The sequence below is a fragment of the Neoarius graeffei genome, chromosome 4 (genome assembly GCF_027579695.1).
Source record: "Neoarius graeffei isolate fNeoGra1 chromosome 4, fNeoGra1.pri, whole genome shotgun sequence".
Classification (NCBI taxonomy): Eukaryota; Metazoa; Chordata; class Actinopteri; order Siluriformes; family Ariidae; genus Neoarius; species Neoarius graeffei.
Genome location: NC_083572.1, coordinates 104,483,680 through 104,503,417, shown reverse-complemented (window position 1 = coordinate 104,503,417; position 19,738 = coordinate 104,483,680). Strand labels below are relative to the sequence as shown.

General features: G+C 43.7%; 1 protein-coding gene across 1 annotated transcript; it reads left to right on the top strand.

The window, feature by feature from the left end:
* Positions 1 to 6,470: 6,470 nt before the first annotated feature.
* Positions 6,471 to 8,178, top strand: LOC132884650 (CMRF35-like molecule 6; the record flags this gene model as incomplete). Its single annotated transcript, XM_060918488.1, has 3 exons — positions 6,471 to 6,615; positions 7,471 to 7,815; positions 8,120 to 8,178. Coding segments are annotated over exons 1-3 (510 nt in total), but the record flags the coding sequence as incomplete, so codon positions are not given.
* Positions 8,179 to 19,738: the final 11,560 nt, after the last annotated feature.

Here is a 19,738-nt window from a genome sequence, read left to right as displayed (position 1 = left end):
CAGTTGGAGGACCAAATTGCAACTCTTTAGGTCAATTGGCAATAGGTCATTAACATGACTGGGTATAAAAAGAGCATCTTGGAGTGGCAGCAGCTCTCAGAAGTAAAGATGGGAAGAGGATCACCAATCCCCCTAATTCTGCGCCGACAAATAGTGGAGCAATATCAGAAAGGAGTTCGACAGTGTAAAATTGCAAAGGGTTTGAACATATCATCATCTACAGTGCATAATATCATCAAAAGATTCAGAGAATCTGGAAGAATCTCTGTGCGTAAGGGTCAAGGCCAGAAAACCATACTGGGTACCCGTGATCTTCGGGCCCTTAGACGGCACTGCATCACATACAGGCATGCTTCTGTATTGGAAATCACAAAATGGGCTCAGGAATATTTCCAGAGAACATTATCTGTGAACACAAATCACCGTGCCATCCGCCGTTGCCAGCTAAAACTCTATAGTTCAAAGAAGAAGCCGTATCTAAACACGATCCAGAAGCGCAGACGTCTTCTCTGGGCCAAGGCTCATTTAAAATGGACTGTGGCAAAGTGGAAAACTGTTCTGTGGTCAGACGAATCAAAATTTGAAGTTCTTTATGGAAATCAGGGACGCCGTGTCATTCGGACTAAAGAGGAGAAGGACGACCCCAGTTGTTATCAGCGCTCAGTTCAGAAGCCTGCATCTCTGATGGTATGGGGTTGCATTCGTGTGTGTGGCATGGGCAGCTTACACATCTGGAAAGACACCATCAATGCTGAAAGGTATATCCAGGTTCTAGAGCAACATATGCTCCCATCCAGACGACGTCTCTTTCAGGAAAGACCTTGCATTTTCCAACATGACAATGCCAAACCACATACTGCATCAATTACAGCATCATTACTGCGTAGAAGAAGGGTCCGGGTACTGAACTGGCCAGCCTGCAGTCCAGATCTTTCACCCATAGAAAACATTTGGCGCATCATAAAACGGAAGATACGACAAAAAAGACCTAAGACAGTTGAGCAACTAGAATCCTACATTAGACAAGAATGGGTTAACATTCCTATCCCTAAACTTGAGCAACTTGTCTCCTCAGTCCCCAGACGTTTACAGACTGTTGTAAAGAGAAAAGGGGATGTCTCACAGTGGTAAACATGGCCTTGTCCCAACTTTTTTGAGATGTGTTGTTGTCATGAAATTTAAAATCACCTAATTTTTCTCTTTAAATGATACATTTTCTCAGTTTCAACATTTGATATGTCATCTATGTTCTATTCTGAATAAAATATGGAATTTTGAAACTTCCACATCATTGCATTCCGTTTTTATTTACAATTTGTACTTTGTCCCAACTTTTTTGGAATCGGGGTTGTAAGTATACTTAAGTTAAAGTATATTTCCTGAAGTATACTTTTGTGTACCAGGTATACTGATATCAATGTACTTACAGTATACTTGTACGTAAACTAATCTAATACTTCTTGGGACTAAATTGGCCCACTTTTAGTTTATAAGAAGTATACTTTAAGTCTCAGAGAAGTAAACTCTGAGTATTCAATGAATATTTTTTATTTTGTACTGCAAGTATACCACAAGTAAACTTATATACTAATAGTTTCCTAGTTCTATACTTGTAGTCGACTCTTTACTTTACAAAAGCATACTTCATAGTATGCTGGAAATATACTGTGAGTTTACTTGTTTTATACTTCTAGTCCACTTTGTTAGGACTAGAAGTATAAAACGAGGAGGATAACAGGAACAAATGCAAGAACATTGTCATTCCCTACATTTCTGGTCTATCTGAGAAACTCAGGAGGATCTTCTACAAACACAACATTCCGGTACATTTCAGGCCCAGTAACACCCTGAAGCAGAAACTGGTCCACCCTAAGGACAGAATAGCCAGACACAAACAGGACAATGTCTCATCTCATCTCATTATCTCTAGCCGCTTTATCCTGTTCTACAGGGTCGCAGGCAAGCTGGAGCCTATCCCAGCTGACTACAGGCGAAAGGCGGGGTACACCCTGGACAAGTCGCCAGGTCATCACAGGGCTGACACATAGACACAGACAACCATTCACACTCACATTCACATCTACGGTCAATTTAGAGTCACCAGTTAACCTAACCTGCATGTCTTTGGACTGTGGGGGAAACCGGAGCACCCGGAGGAAACCCACGCGGACACGGGGAGAACATGCAAACTCCGCACAGAAAGGCCCTCGCCGGCCACGGGGCTCGAACCCGGACCTTCTTGCTGTGAGGCGACAGCGCTAACCACTACACCACCGTGCCGCCCACAGGACAATGTAGTGTACGCAATTCAGTGCAGTAAGGAATGCATGGACTCGTATATTGGGGAAACAAAACAACCGCTTCACAGGCGTATGACTCAACACAGGAGAGCCAGTTCCTCAGGCCAGGACTCTGCTGTCTATCTTCATCTTAACAACAAAGGACACTCATTTCAGGATTGCAACATACGCATTTTAGGCCAAGTTTACATTAGACCGTATCTGTCTCGTTTTCTTCGCAGATGCACTGTCCATTTACATTAAAACGCCTGGAAACGCCGGGAAACGGGAATCCGCCAGGGTCCACGTATTCAATCTAGATCGTGTCTGGTCCGGTGCTGTGTAAACATTGAGATATGCGGATACGCTGTGCTGAGCTCTAGCTGACATCGTCATTGGACAACGTCACTGTGACATCCACCTTCCTGATTCGCTGGCGTTGGGATCACACACACAGCGGCTCAGTCCCGAATCACTGCTCGTGCGCTTCACTCGCGCGCTCTGTGAGCTGCGCAGGGCCAGAGTGTGCACCCTCCAGAGGGCACTGGCTGTTCAGGGCGGAGTGATTTGGAGCGCAGGAGGAAGCGCTGAGCTGCACTGAGGTTTATTTACACATTTCAACCCCCTTCAGGTGCTTAAACTCAGTGAGAACATGAACATCACAGCCAGGTGTGTTTATCTGCTGGAGGTGTTCGCTTGCCATCAAAGTGCAAGTGGTGAGTGACTTGCGCATGCCCGATATGCACTGGGATCATGTGATGTGCCGTCTAATTAGTCATGTGATTAGCGTATCCATGTATTGGCGTTGCTGTGTGCACGCGAATCGTGTATTGGCGTTGCTGTGTGTATGCGAATCGTTTTAAAAACGTTAATCTGATGTAAACAGGGCGTTAGCCAGAGAGGATCGTTGGTATGAGCGAGGAGTTAAAGAAGCCATTTTTGTCAACCTGGAACGGCCATCACTGAACAGAGGTGGGGGTCTAAGACATCATTTATCAGCCACCTACAATGCAGTCCTTGGCACACTTCCCAGACATCTGAATGCACACCAAAACCCAGCTGTTTTCAGTGACTCACAGGAGGACAGAGAGAATCAGCATTCCATTGATCACCTTAACGGGCAATCCATTGATCACCCTAACGACTCTCGAGGCCGTTCACATCCAGCCCCCAGTGACCCACACCAACAGGATGACTCAACAACACCTTGGATGAGCTTTTCATCCATGAGAGGATAAATACCTGATACCCCCTATTAGTCAGACAGAACTGAAGAAGCCTTTCGGATGAGAGGTGAAACGTCTTCAAGAATCTTCAAGCAAGTCCAGTTGCTCTCTTTTACCACCCACAGTTACTATGACCTGGATGACAGAATCTTCACAGACATGTTTCCACTTTGTTAGTTTACAAAAGTATACTTTGCAGCATACTGGAAATGTACTATTTGTTTCCTCATTACACACATCTAGTCCACTTTTTAGTTTATAAAAGTATATGTAGAGGTCAGAGCAGGTGGGTGGAGCAGGTGGGTGGAGCACAGAAGTACGGCAGGCCAGAACTGAGTTCCAAAAACTCTTTTTATTTGCACTTTACAGTCGCAAACGTCCACTCTCCCAGCCACACGCATATACACACACATCAGTCATCTGGTTTGGGAGAGCTCACTTCCTCTGCTCTCTCTCTCCTTATATAGGGCGTGGTTGCTGGGAAGACACATAAACACAGGTTAATTCACCTCAGGTGTAGTGATTCTGCCACTTACCTTCCCTGACTCCGCCCTCCGGTCACAGACCGACGCTTGGCCACGCCTCCACTGCCACAGTATACTTGATAGCATATTGGAAATATACTATTAGTATTCCACCCCAGAACTGACCACAAACTTATGGTGCATGTAGGTTTAAAAGATGGGATTTAAAACATGCTGCCGTATCTCACAAAGAAGCCAATATGTGTGAAAAAGAAGTATTTTATAGGCTACTATCAAAAGGATAAGCACAACAACAGGGCAAGTACACTTAAACATCCATCCATCCATCCATTATCTCTAGCCACTTATCCTGTTCTACAGGGTCGCAGGCAAGCTGGAGCCTATCCTAGCTGACTACGGCGAGAGGCGGGGTACACCCTGGACAAGTCGCCAGGTTATCGCAGGGCTGACACATAGACACAGACAACCATTCACACCTACGGTCAATTTAGAGTCACCAGTTAACCTAACCTGCATGTCTTTGGACTGTGGGGGAAACCGGAGCACCCGGAGGAAACCCACGCGGACACGGGGAGAACATGCAAACTCTGCACAGAAAGACCCTCATCGGCCGCTAGGCTCGAACCCAAGACCTTCTTGCTGTGAGGTGACAGTGCTAACCACTACACCACCATGCTTCCCACACTTAAACATAAGGCACAAATATTTTAATACTTTATTACACTTTTGTTAAGTATATCTTGATCAAAAGTTTAAGTATAAGCTTAATATACTTAGACTTTTCAATATACTTTTCAGTATAAGCCATGTATACTTATGTATAACTTTATTAAGTATATCTCTGATAAGTAAACTGAAAGCATACTCTCTTATTTTTAGTTTAAAAGAAGTATACGAGAAGCACACTTGAATAAATATATTTTTTGTAAGGGTCATTAAGCAGGCACATAAACACATTATATGCAGAGTGTCCAGGCTAGGATCTCTATAAACATGTCATTTGTATGAGTGAATTAGTGAATATTTGGATACAAATCTGGATATTTAGAGCATTGAACAGATACAGGGGCGGCACGGTGGTGTAGTGGTTAGCGCTGTCGCCTCACAGCAAGAAGGTCCTGGGTTCGAGCCCCAGGGCCGGCGAGGGCCTTTCTGTGTGGAGTTTGCATGTTCTCCCCGTGTCCGCGTGGGTTTCCTCCGGGTGCTCCGGTTTCCCCCACAGTCCAAAGACATGCAGGTTAGGTTAACTGGTGACTCTAAATTGACCGTAGGTGTGAATGTGAGTGTGAATGGTTGTCTGTGTCTATGTGTCAGCCCTGTGATGACCTGGCGACTTGTCCAGGGTGTACCCCGCCTTTCGCCCGTAGTCAGCTGGGATAGGCTCCAGCTTGCCTGCGACCCTGTAGAAGGATAAAGCGGCTAGAGATAATGAGATGAGAATGAGATGAACAGATACAGGGACAGAAAGTGTCATTGTGTTACACCCCTAGTGTTCACAGACACACAGCGGTGTTGTTATGCAGGAAACTGATCTAAGAACTTCAGAGGATGTGAATATGTGATTATGTGTTTTCCCAAAGCAGCACCAGACACTTCTACAATTCAGATAAAGTCCTGCTCTCTGACTATTAAAATTTTAATCATCCAGAGTGAATACTGTAGTGTTCAGTTTAAACTGTATCTTTCTTCCTCTGTGTCGCACCTTGTGGTCTAGAGGGCAGTCGAGGCCTTCTGGCAGTAGATCAGTACACACCGACATGGAGTAATAAATATCCTCAGTAAAGTTAACACTGGAGCACTGAGAGGAAAAATAACTCACATGGAGAAATACGCTCACATGCAGAACGGTAATATTAAACACTCGGACACTTTCATATGATTGTTCACATACAAAAAGTCATAAGAATCTCATTTTTGTGTCAGTAATGTGAAAGCATTTGTATTGTGCTGATGTAGTTCACACATATATTTCAGACACAAACTTGCTGTGCAGCTCTTTCTCTCAAGGCCACAAGAGGAAATGGGCGAAACAACACTTTCTGGTTAAGACACAGATGAAGACAGAACATTTACAGAGCAGGACAGAGACAGTAACAGTGTGTAACAGAACAGGAGCTTTAATATCTTTCTGAAGTGGAGTTGGTGTGGTGATCTGCGAGTGTGAACTCAGGATGAAGATCCTCCTCATCTTCACCCTCTGCCTGATCTCAGGTAAAGAAACGCACTTCAAAATAATCCTCACTATCAGCAGCAGTGTTACAGGAAGGAAGGTTTTGCTCAGGTGGATGTTTGGTGTTTTGTTAGATGGAGGAGCCTCCAAGGAAGTAACAGGATATTCAGGAGGAGGAGCCCTTATCAAGTGCAAGTATGATGCAAAATACACACAAAACCGAAAATATTTCTGTAAGGGTTCATCTCCAGGCTGTTCTGACCAAATAAAGACAGGAGATAAAAGCGAGTGGGTAAATTCAGGAAGATTCTCACTGTTTGATGACACCAAATCAGCAGAGTTCAGGGTGATGATCAGAGAGCTCACTGTACAGGACACTGGGACGTACCACTGTGGAGTTGATAGACGTGCAGCGAAAGACATTTATACAGCTGTGGAACTGAAGGTAAAGGAAGGTGAGTCTCCCACCACTGCCTTCTGTTGATCTCCCCAAAGCTTCAGTGTCATTAACAAACAAATAACCGGCTAATCATACTTTATTAACATAAAAACTTTATTATTTATAACATCACTTCATTTGGTTTCTGATTGCCCTGTACTGCTCAGTTTGCCTGCTGTTTCACTCCTGCCTTTTTATGACCATGAGTTTGCTGATTTCAATTGTCTAACTGTGACCTGAACTTTAAGAAATTTTCATACAAATTGAATCATGTGCATCGTCAGGAATTTGCCAGACATCATCTTGAAAGAAAAATATTTGATTAAAACTTGAATTCCAGTATAAAATTGTAATAGTTATTTCCAGTTTTAATGAATTGAGCATGATTTGAACTTGTTTTGAACAGGGGACTTGGTCTCTAGAGAAGTGAGAGCATATGCAGGGGGAGGAATCAACATCAAGTGCAGATATGAGGATGAATATAAAGACAAACCAAAATCTTTCTGTAAAAATGGAGCTGATCAGTGGTGTTTGAATCAAATAACAACAAAACTAAACAGTGAATGGTCACATGATGGCAGATTCTCAGTTCATGACAGCAGAAGTGCAGGATTCTTCAGTGTGTTTATCAGAGAGCTGATTACGGAGGACACTGGAACATATTCGTGTGCTGTTGTTGTGTCTGATGAAATAGAGACCTACACTGTAGTGAAGCTGAATGTAAGAGAAGGTGAGCAGCTATAATTATGGATTTTATCAGAAGAAACATGTTGTGATTATATTTTTATGTAAATTTACTGTATGCATGTTGTTAATCAGAGCTAATACACACATACACATATAAACTGATCTGCTTGGTTGTGATTTGCAGATCTGTCATATGAGAAGTCCATCAATAAGACTGTTCAGGTAGGAGGAGATTTGAACATCAGCTGTAAATACCCAGGATCCCTCAGGAGTGACCCCAAGTTTCTCTGCAAGAAGATGCTGCAACAAGCTGCTTGTTTTTATAAAGGATCTGTTAAAGAAATTAGAAAGTATGTAAATGAGGGGAAATTCTCCCTGTATGATGACGGAGCAAAACAAATCTTCAATGTCAGTATTAGAAATGTGACTGAGCAGGACTCTGGTGAATACTGGTGTGGAGCTGAAGGAGCCGGGACATCTGATCATGGACACAAGGTTTATTTCACACAGATCAACCTGAGAGCTACTGGTGAGTTTGGAGAGACATGCAGACACATTATATTAACTATTCTGACACTACAGAGTCAGTGCACATCCTAACCAAGACTAACCTCCAATATAACGATAATATAATGATAATTATAGTACAAAAATATTGTTGCTTCAGTACTCTTCCTGTGATTTATCAGATGTACAAAGAGCAGTCAGTATTTCAGAAGTTCCACACATACAAAATGTACACTGTATAGTGTTGCATCTGCACTGCTATCAGTCATATACTAGATTTACTCACTTTCTCATTCATTATCTAACTAAACTTTTCACTGCTTTAGATCCACGTGTCCCAGTTTCAACCCTGAAGCCAAAACAACCTTCATCATCATCTTCATCACCACCACCACCACCACCATCATCTTCATCACCACCACAATCATCTTCATCATCATCTTCATCACCATCATCATCATCATCATCATCATCATCATCATCTTCATCATCACCACCATCTTCTTCTTCTTCTTCTTCTTCTTCTTCTTCTTCATCTTCATCACCATCACTGTCATCATCATCATCATCGTCATCATCATCATATGAGCCTACAGCAGCTTCTCCTCCACCAGGTTCTGCTCAGATCCCCATCACCCCCATAGTCTAACTCCATGACTTTGATGAATCTGATCCCTTATGATAGATCAGCATGTTTGTTGAATTGACTGTTTCTCTTCCAGGATTTCCAGCTTCCACTGTGATCCCTGTGTTTATAATTCTGCTGCTGTTTCTGATTGGAATCTCATTCGTCTTTGTGATTGTACAAAGAAGACGCAAGATGCGAGGTACCCACATACAAGCACAACACATTCTCAAATGTTTAACACATTCAGTTTAGTGTAACTGGTTCATGGTACAGCAGGTCCTATTGCTGCATCACAGTTTCAGTGTCCCGCATTCAATCCTGAGCTTGGGTTACTCTTTTAAATATCCCACTAAATAAAAACATGCTGGTAGGTGGGTATGTGATGCCCTGTAATGGACTAATGTAAAGCATTTACTGGAAATTAATGATTCATAACTGATTCCAAAATATAAAGAAATCTAAAATTAAAAATAAGATCATTTAGAACAATTACTGATGACTTGGCTGCTGTTTTCAGCAGGTAGAGCTGCAACTGCCAGGAGTTTTATCGAAAGCTCAGGAAATGACCAAGAGGTAATTGCATCTGTGTGTGAGACCAACACTTATTGTATTTTGCACAAAAAAGTGTGAAATTTAATATTTTTTGTTTCTCTTTCCTCTCATGTTCCGCTTGCTGTCTGTGAGTATGAGGAGATTAAAGACACTGGACGACTTTCTGCATCAAATGCTGGAACTTTCACAGATTTTTCTTCTGCACAACTACCAGCAATCTCCTCTGATCCTCAAACTATTTATACAAACACAGAGATACCCACAAGCCCCTGTGATTCTCTTGTTTATTCTACTGTTCAACTACCCACAATCCCCTGTGATCAGGACATCTACTCCACAGCTCAGTTACCCACATGTGTCTCAGCGGAGAAATCTCCTGAAAGTCTGAATTGCGCAACAGTGAGATTTCACACCAAGGCCACCAGCTTTAATGATGGAGTTCCTCCGATTATCTTCAAGAAGGAAGAGCTCTCATATGACTCTGCTTCAGTCAATCATGTTACTTCATGTGGCTAGTTTCTCATCATTAGGGATCTTTTGCTTTCTTCAGGGGTGGAACGGTGGTGTAGTGGTTAGCACTGTTTCCTCACAGCAAGAAGGTTCTGGGTTCAAGCCCAGTGGCCAACAGAGGCCTTTCTGTGTGGAGTTTGCATGTTCTGTCTGTGTGTTTCCCCCACATGCAGGTTTGGCTAATTGATGGCTGTAGGTGCGAGTATGAATTGTTGTCTTGTCTCTGTGTGTCAGCCCTGTGATGATCTGGTGACTTGTCCAGGGTCTTCCCTGCCTCTTGCCCACAGTCAGCTGGGATAGGCTCCAGCTTGCCTGCAACCCTGCACAGGATAAGCTGTTACAGATAATGGATGGATGCTTTCTTCAAATATTTCTTCTTCTTCAACAAAATATATGAAGCCCAAATGGGTCACTTGATAGGTGATGAGGTCATGTCAGGTCGCTGGAAATCTACAGGCCATGTATGAAGTAAAGATCAGTACATTGTTCTCTTGCTTAAATTGGCTGGACTAGTCATGATCACCATGGGCAATTCCTCTCCAAACCACCAGAGGTCAACCTTCCTTTATGTTTTTATTCTTCTTTTGTTGTTTGCTCCACTTCCTTCCTTGATTGTGCACGTGTTTTGTGTTGTCTGATTTGTTACCCTGGTTTAATATCCTGTGTTTTCTGTCCTCTAATGAAATATTGTGTTTTTCCTCAATGTCGAGGATCTTTCCTTAGTAGGACATGTCCTTCCAAGTCAGAGCCTTCAGAGGCGAGGCAAGACTCCTTCCTAACAATCAGAGAATACATAAATGTAACAGTGAAGTGAGTGTGCAGGTGTGTGTCTTCTTCCTCTGTTGAGTTATTGGCAGCTTGCAATCTTAGTGCATTACCCCCCCAAGTGTAGGACTGAGGTTTGAATACATTTGGGAATATGAATGCTTGATAAAGAAAGAAAGAAAGAAAAAGTTAGTTTAATTGTAATTAAGAACTTGAGTCATTCTTAGAAATAAGAAAACAGCTTTAGTCGTGGATTGTGTCCCAGGTTCTAAACTGCAGTCTATTTCATATCAACCCACATTTTGCCAATTTAGCTAAATCCACCAGTTTTCTTCCTGCATTCCAAAAGTATGCGTCCCCAAGGTATAAACACACCCCAGACTGATGTTTTCCTGTCAATCTGTGACTGCAATTTAGGTTTATGACCCCTATATGCAGTTGTGTTGGGGCAGATCATTGAAAAGGCCCCACCTTGTTGGTGTGCAGAGGATTGTGGGTAATTTTAGAATGCCGAGGATCCACACATGCGTCCTTGAAAATTTCTCTGAAATAAAGATACAGTCCTTGGTAGAAATTGAAGGATCCTAGACATTGGATCAGTCTTTCGATGGGATTTGATGAAGTAGCATCCTTGAAATGCAGCCTTTAAAGGATGTGTCCTTGATTTTGAGAAACTCTGATTGGGTTTGTTTTGTTATTGTTACTGTGTGTTGTATTTTTTGCATGATGGGTCACATTTATTTTCCATGTTCACTTCCTTTGCCTTGGCTCGCCTCATTCTCGGCTCTTATGACAGTTTTCTGAGATTTTGTGAGTTTTAACCAGTTTTTCTTTGTTTCCGAGATTTATTATTATTATTATTATTATTATTATTAAAGAGTTCTGGACCTCCACTTCCACTTTGTGACAGGAATGGGTTTTTTAAAGATATTTCTTCACAGTTGGTGTTTCCCCTCTGTGGTATTGAGTTCCTGTGGGCCAGACTGAGGAGGACAGTGCTGATAATGAGCTCGTGTGATTCTGCTCCTCAGACCCCGACTAGGGTTTCCTCCACAGTCACACAGCATATTGGGCCTGCTCCCATTTTATTAATCACAAGCTACTGCCTGCCACTCTGATTGCAAGTGACCTCACAACATCAGTGGTCCAGTTATTTCCATGGTTTTCTTTAGTTTATGAATTGAAATACTGATCCATAGCTGTGTGATATGCTGAGATTGGGGGCTGGCTGTAGTGGCCTAAAGCAAAACGTGTCAGTTTTGGAAAAGAAACAGTGAAATTAGTGCACTGCGCTGAAAGCATCTGGTATTGTCTTCTCTAATACTTACAGATTGTAGTATTTTTTTATTTGTTTGTACTAATTTATTGAGCAACTGATTCTGGCACGTTTGCTTCATCAGTTAAAGGAGCACATAATGGAATTGGGGCGTTTATAATGTTGCTTTTCACAACTTTTTATTTGCTAAATTATGTAAAGTTATCTCTGTATTAATTAGGCTCTGTTGTGTTTTGAGGCTATTGCCAGGATGTTAAACAATAAAATAACTGAAACTTTCTGGAGTCCGTTTTTAGTCCATGACTTAGTGAACCAGTATCAGGATGGATTTATTGACAGACACTTCAACACACATCTGTGAGTCGCTCTGGATAAGGGGGTCTCCTGGATGCTGTACATGTAATGATTTTTCTTGTATTTTGATTTGTATGGTGTTTTTAACTCTAGACATAGAAATTTTGATTTAAATCCCTACTGAATAAGTCAGGAGAAAGTGTTGAGGAAAAAAAAGTCCTGAAATCCCATTAAGGGTTTTTTTTTTTCATTTTATTTTTCTAAACCACATAAACACTGGGACTTGTTGAGAATATTCAGTTTTATATCTCTGACAGTACATGATTACATCCATCAGCAAACCTGAGTTCTCTGTGGGCCTTGTAACTGTCGTATGAAAATATGTCTGTGAAGGTTCTCAGTCATCCAGGTCATCGTAAACCGTCGGTGCTAAAGAAGGCAACTGGACTTGCTTGAAATCCTGGAAGACGTTTCACAGAAGATTGCTCTCTGGTGGTGGGTTTCCACGCATGGGTGGCGCTGCTCTGCTGCGACCCGGGCCACCTCGTGCTGCTGCTTTAGCGTTTTAAGTGTTTTTGTTGTTATTTGTGGGGTCTTTTTTAACCATTTTTCTTTATCCAACACGGTGCTTGATTGTGCAAAACAATGTTGCTTTTATTCAGAGAACTGTTTGTGGCTTTTATCGTCCAGCTTATATCATGCCGCCCCTCGCCAGAAGGTGCTGGTGCTATGCCGACTGCGCTGCTGAGTTACACCCGGGACCAGCTCCTGCTTCTCTGTACCAGGTCCACACCGGCCCCTCAGCTACCGTGTGAACTGCTGGCTCGACGCCCGGAGAGAGGCTGCAGGAGACGGACGTGGAAGCGGGGGAAATGTGGCGGAGTACGACAGAGACTACAGTGAAGAGCTAATAGACCACCACTGCCGTCCATGCTTCTCTGTAACGTCCGCTCCCTGAAGAACAAGGTTGAGGAGCTCAGAGCCAACGCCAGGTTTCTCCACGAGTACCGGGAATCATGCCTGCTTGTGTTCACTGAGACATGGCTGCAGGAGGACGTGCCCGACTCACTAGTTTCCCTGGATGGCTTCTCGTTGGTGCACTCTGATAGGAACGACAACTCTGGCAAGAGCAAAGGTGGTGGCACCTGTGTCTACATCAACAACCTGTGGTGCTCGCAGTTCACCACGAGAGAGTCGGTCTGTGATCCCGACATTGAACTGGTATGTTTAAGCCTGAGACCCTTCTACCTGCCACGTGAATTTGGGAATATTTTACTTTGTACTGCATATATCCCGCCTGGGGGTAGTGCTGCTAAGGCAGCTAATGTCATAGCAGACTGTGTTCACAGACAACTGAAACGCACCCCTGAAGTACCATGTTTTATTCTAGGCGATTTTAATCATTGTAAACTTGAGGCTACTTTACCTGGGTTCAGCCAATATGTTAACTGTAATACCAGAGGAAAAAACACATTGGATAAATGTTATGGAAATATAAAAAACGCCTATACTGCTAAGGTTAAACCTCCTTTACGGTCCTCTGATCACAACGCTGTCCATTTAATCCCTGCTTAAAAGCAACAAACCACAAGTTAAAACTGTTTCTATATGGAACAATGATAGTGTAGAAACTCTGAAAAGCTGCTTCTCTTGCACCAACTGGGACCTCTTTCATAGTCTGGAACTAGAAGAGGCCACAGATACTATCACCGATTTATATTTTCTGTAAAGATAATGTGTTAACTCAAAAATCTATCACTATGTACCCAAATAATAAATCGTACATCTCCAAGGAGATTAAAGAGTGTGTAGTACAGAGGAAAGTAGCATTTAAGAATGGGGACTTACTAAGCATGAAAAACACGCAGAAGGAACTTAATCACAAACTAAGGACTGCTAGGAGGAAGGAGAGGGAGAAATTTGAATCTCATTGCTCAGGTATGAATACTAAAAAACTATGGGACTCTATGAAAACCATGACAAACATGACTCCAGCTAAGAGGTGTATCAGTGTGTTAAATGAGGAGGAAAAGGCTAATGAGCTGAATAACTTTTTTTGCCGATTTGCCTCAAGAGACTTCTCATACGAGAAGAAAATAGCTATGGATGGCGTACCTGAATTAGGCCCTGGAGTAATCACTATTGACCAGCATGCTGTGGAGAGACGTTTTTCATGCATCTGCCCCAGAAAGGCCTCTGGTCCAGATGGCATCTCTGGGCGCCTACTGAAGTCCTGTAGCAAAGAACTGGCAGAAGCCTGGTGTCCCATCTTCCAGAAATCACTAGACACTCATTCTGTTCCCTCTATCTGGAAAAGTTCTGTTATCATTCCTGTGTCTAAAAAAGCAAGCTGTAAAGAGAATAATGACTACCGTCCTGTTGCACTGACTTCGTTGGTAATGAAGTGTTTTGAGAAACTCATGATCAATTTCTTGAAGACAGAAGTTAGTGGTTTTGTAGATCCCTTTCAGTTTGCTTACAAGTGCAACAGAAGCACTGAAGATGCCATTTTAGCTGTGACCCACCTTATCAATAAGCACTTGGAGGATTCTAGTTCATTTGCACATCTTTTATTGGTTGATTTTAGTTCAGCTTTTAATACGTTGCAGCCACATCTTTTAACCTTCCTCTGGTGTTAGCTTTCTGTTACTATCTCTTATGTTAACGGGTCAGTTTTGACCCGTGTCTTAAATCAGCCATAAAATACCCTAAAAACAATTATTTATCATCCAATTTGTTTCTTACCTCTTGGTTACCTTGTTAGGCTCCCTTATCCATGAAAAGATTGGTTTTAATATTTTTGTTGTGGCCCCCTGGGCCTTTCTTTTAACAGCATACCCCTCGTTTTCAATATAAAAAAGTGGTCAAATGAACCTCAAGAGAATAATGTAAACAAATAAAAGGTTGTTCTGTTACCTGACTATTACTGAGGGGTATTAGATCACATCTCTTAAATGTTAAAAAAAAAAAGATTTTAATTTTAATATTATCAACTATAGTAACATCTATGGTGTTTCGGGTCAATTTTGACCCATATATATTTACTTCAAGAAAAGGGCAAAAAACAAGTCTTTTTTTTCTGTTGACTATCAGTGGCCTCATTGCTGGATCTGTACACTCCAGCAAGGAGAAGAACACCAATGTAGGCATCCAGGCATGCCCAGATTTTTATGCCATATTTGTCTGGCATGTATTGCCGGAATGGGCATTTTCCACGGAAAGGGAGAAAACGTTCATCTATTGTCACCTCTGGCCCTGGGTTGAACATCAGTGGAAGGAGTTGCACCCATCTCTCCCAGACATCCCTGATGGGAGCAAGCTTGTCAGATTTTGCTCTGGTGTCTCTGTTGTCAAATCTGAGGACTCTTGATATCATTCGAAAGGTCTGAAGTGACATTGTTGCCCGGAAAATATATTCCTGCCTGTCGATGCGTCCCAGAGACTATCAGTGGCCTCATTGCTGGATCTGTACACTCCAGCAAGGAGAAGAACACCGATGTAGGCATCCAGGCATTCCTCATCAATGTCATTCCACATGTTGCCATGGACTTTTTTTCCTTCAAGGTTTGCCATAGCAATTATGACTTTTTTTAGCGACAATGGCATAAACAGATCAAAACATAACTTGATGTCACTTACTCTCGTCATAGCAAACCTTGTGATCCCAGGGGTCATTTTGATGACATTTGCAGCAGCTGTCCTGCCATGTATGTCAGGAGGTACTGAGCTCCAACAGATGTTGCCACTTTTGGATCTGAATGTTTCAGCATGAGCAGCTTCAGCACCGGTGACCTCCTCATCAGACTGATCAGATGTGTCTGTGTCTTCCGGTTGAAACGCCACATCATCTTCCTCCTCAGAGACCTGCTCATCTCCATCGCTATACTGCTCTGTGTCCTCTGCCTCATTATCAGCAAAGATATGATCCAGAGCTTGGCTTACATTCAGTCCTCTTCTCATTGTTGCATGCTGTAAATTGGAGATGTGTACTCTGCAAGTCACCAACTCTAAACTCAATTGGCCTTACATGCCTGGACATGTCTGTCTTTGTTTGTTCTGTCAAACAGGCAAAGAGAAAAGCCCCTGACTGAAGCTCAAGTGGTTGGAGGAAGAGCTGGCTGTAGGCTGTTGGCTGATTGTGTGTTTATGATTTCAGTTTTGGCATTTATTATTGTTTTATAACTGCTATTGCCTCCCTGGTGCCAACCCCTTTCTGAAAACCAAACTGATCGTTGCTGATAAATGCTTTGGCTTTTGGTTCTATTCTGTTTGTCAGAACACGCAAAATAACCTTTGAGGCATGCACGATCAGGCTGATGGTTCTGTGTTCATCGCATCTTGTTGTTTGAGATCTTTTCTTTATGCGTACTATCACTGACGTCAACCATTCCTCCGGCCAAATACCGGTATTATAGATAGTGTAGCATAGCTCCACAAAAGCCTTGAGTCCTTCAGCCCCTAATGTTTTCCACATTTCCGCTGGTATTCCATCAGCTCCTTCTGATTTCCTGTCGGCTAGATGATCAATCGCCTGCAATATTTCCTCCTTCAAAATGTCAGGCCCACGGCTGTCTTTATCAACCTCCTCCTCCAGCTCTAAGGGCAGCTCGTCTGGTTTCTCTTCACTTGCGTATAAGTCCTCTATGTATTCCTTCCACCTGTTGCTAATATCCTTTGTCTCTGTCAGCAGGATTCCATCCTTACTGAGCACATTATCCTGTTTCTTCCCGCCTCTATTTTCCTTGGAGAGCTCCTTCACCTTTGCGTACACCAAGTCAGACCGGCCCATTCTTTCCAGATCTTCCAGCTCTCTACACTGACCTTCCCACCAGCTTACACAAGCTTTATCTGTTTCTCTGCGTATCTCATTGTTCAATTTCCTGTACATCACTCTTCCGTGCTCCGTGTTTACATTCTTCCATTTCCTCCTTTCCTCCATCTTATCCAGCATCTGCTCGGTGACCCAAGGTTTCTTTGCCTTCCTCCGTGTTTCATAACCGATATTATCCTTTCCACTCTTTAATATAGCGCTTTTTAACAGGTTCCACCTATTCTCCACGGTGTCCCCAGAAAGCGCGTTCCCATCTTCAAGATATTTATCAACATTCTCCATAAATTTATCACGGTTGTCCTTTTTAAGGTTCTCTCTGTTCCACTTCTTTATCTTTCTACTGCCTACTACTCTCTTTAATCTTAGTTTGGCTTGCATCACGACTAGGTTGTGATCCGAGTCGCAGTCAGCTCCTGGGTAGGCCCTAGCCTGCTTCACGCTGTTCTGATATCTCTCTCTAGTGATGATATAATCTATTTGTAGTCGACAAGTATCTCCTGGGGCCTTCCATGTGTATCTCCTTCTAGGGTGGTGCTCGAAGCATGTGTTAGTAATCGTGAGACCTCTGCGCTTGCAAAAGTCTACCAGCATGTCACCTCTTTCGTTGCGTGTACCGAGACCAAAATGGCCTGTCACTGAGCCGTCTTTCCCTTTGCCGACAACTGCATTCCAGTCACCTAGCAGTATTAGATAGTCATTCCCTTTCCCGTTGTTCAAAACTTCTTCGATGTTCTCATACATCTCCTCTACTTCCTCATCTGTGTGAGCGGTGGTAGGCATGTATACCACCACTATCATGATGTCCACTGGCTCTCCGCGTAACTTTACCATCATAAGTCGATCACTGAATGGCACAACTCTCTCCACACATTGTGCAGCATGGCGATCTAATATAAGAGCGACACCTCTCTCGCGCGTTGTTCCTCCAGAATAAATGACTCGTACTTCATCACTGTAAAAGTCACCTTTCTCCTTCCAGCGCACCTCTGTCAGACCGAGGATCTGAATTCTCAACCTACTCATCTCCTGTTTCACATTTTCCAGCTTTTCTTCTCGTCATTGTACAAACATTCCAAGTACCAATTCGCAATCTAATATTGAAGGGATTTCGCATGTTGACGACCTGAGAGGTCCCCCTTCCTCTCCTGCCGGATGCGACACCTTGCATAGCTAAGGTCCCATTCACGTCCTTACTCATATCATTCATTATAACTGTCATGGATCCTATAGGGTATCAAGGGAAAAAAAAAAACTGAGGTGGTTTCCCGTTGCCTTCCTCAGTCGCAATAGTCAACCTCACTGGACTTCTGATCCTAGCCAAGTAACTGACTAGCATCTTATTACATTGCCGTTGGCCACACTGGCTCGTCCGCCGCCGCAACATCCACCACGCTGCTGCCCGTGGCAGTAGGCATCAGCTTCTCCGTATCCCTGGACGAGAGGCTAAGGGAGTGTTATCACTTGCCCAAGGCGAACTCCCAGACTAGCAGAGGGAAGGAGTCGTCTTACTTCTCCATTGTAGGCCACCCCCGAAAGGGTGCACTACCCGCTGAGTGAGAGGTGTATAGACCACAATCAGGACATATACGTGTGCTTCGTGGACTACGAGAAAGCATTCGATAGAGTAGACTGGATGAAACTCCTAGAGTTGCTCAAGAGAATAGGGATCGACTGGCGCGATCGTAGACTGATCGCAGCACTGTATATGGGTCAGACGGCAGCAGTTAGACTGAAGGACGGCTTGACTAATCCTGCAATGATAGGACGAGAAACCAGACAGGAGTGCTGCTTGTCCCCTTTGCTGTTCAACATCTATGCAGAAGCTGTGTTAAGAGAAGCGCTAGACCAGGTGGATGAAGGCATTAGAGTAGGTGGACATCTCATCAAGACAGTGAGATACGCGGATGACCAGGCTACAGTTGCCAGCTCAGCCTGTGGTCTACAACTTATGATGAACAAGATGCAGGAGACTGCAATGGAGTATGGCATGAAAATCAACGCCAAGAAAACCAAGGTGATGAAAATCTCGAAACAGCCTGGGGAAGAATTCGCGGTACGCCTTGATGGTAAACTACTGAGCCAAGTGAAACAGTTCTGCTACCTTGGAAGCATATTGACGCAAGAGGGGTACTGCGACATAGAGATCAAGTCGTGAATCACAAGGGCAAAAGACGCATTCTCTAAGAGAAAAGAGCTCCTGACCAAGTCGTTTAGCCTGCCGTTGAAGAAGAGAATAATTAAGACAGTAATCTGAAGCGCTCTGCTCTGTGGCTCAGAAAGCTGGGCAATGCGAAAGGATGAGATCAGGAGAATTGAGAGTTGTGAGATGTGGCTGTGGAGGAAGACCCTAAACATCCGATGGTCAGACAAATGCCGCTTTTCCACTACAAACGCGGCTGAGCCGTGCTGTGCTGAGTTGGGCTGAGTCGAGCTGAGCGGGGCTGTTGGAGTTGCATTTCGACTACAACCGCGCTGAACCGTGCTGGCTGGAAGTGGGTGGACACATTGGGTGGAGTTAGCGAAAGTGGGTGGACGTCACGTGATGTCGTTAAGCGGCACAAACAGTGACATCAGTGACCTTTTAAGCGGTAGTCTCACGACCCGGATAGTAAACAATAAACATGGAGGACATGGAGTCGTTAGTGTTGCTGGTCTTGGTGCTGTGGCTTGTTGTCACCGACAACGCCAACAGATACTGGCAAGAGCGTATAGATGAGACGAGGCGCATAAGGCTTCAGAAATTCTCGTAATTCTTCTTCTTCCGGGTTCACGGTGTTTACAGATCCCAGCGTGCTCGCGGGGCGTGTGTGGGCATGTGAGGACACTCCTCCTCACCAATCAGTGCACAGGGGAGTGTCTGCTCACGCCCCCAGCCTCACTCAGCTCGGTTTGGCTCGCTTCAGCCCGACTCCAAAACAGTGCGAGTTTTGGGTGCTAAGCAGGGCTGAAGCGAGCTGAGTCATGCTGTTCTTGGATAGTCGAAACGTGAGCCGTGTCGGGCTGAAGTGAGCTGAAGCGAGCTGAAGTGAGCTGAAAAAGGGTAGTGGAAAAGGGCCATTAGTCTCCAATGAGGAGGTACTAAGGCGGGT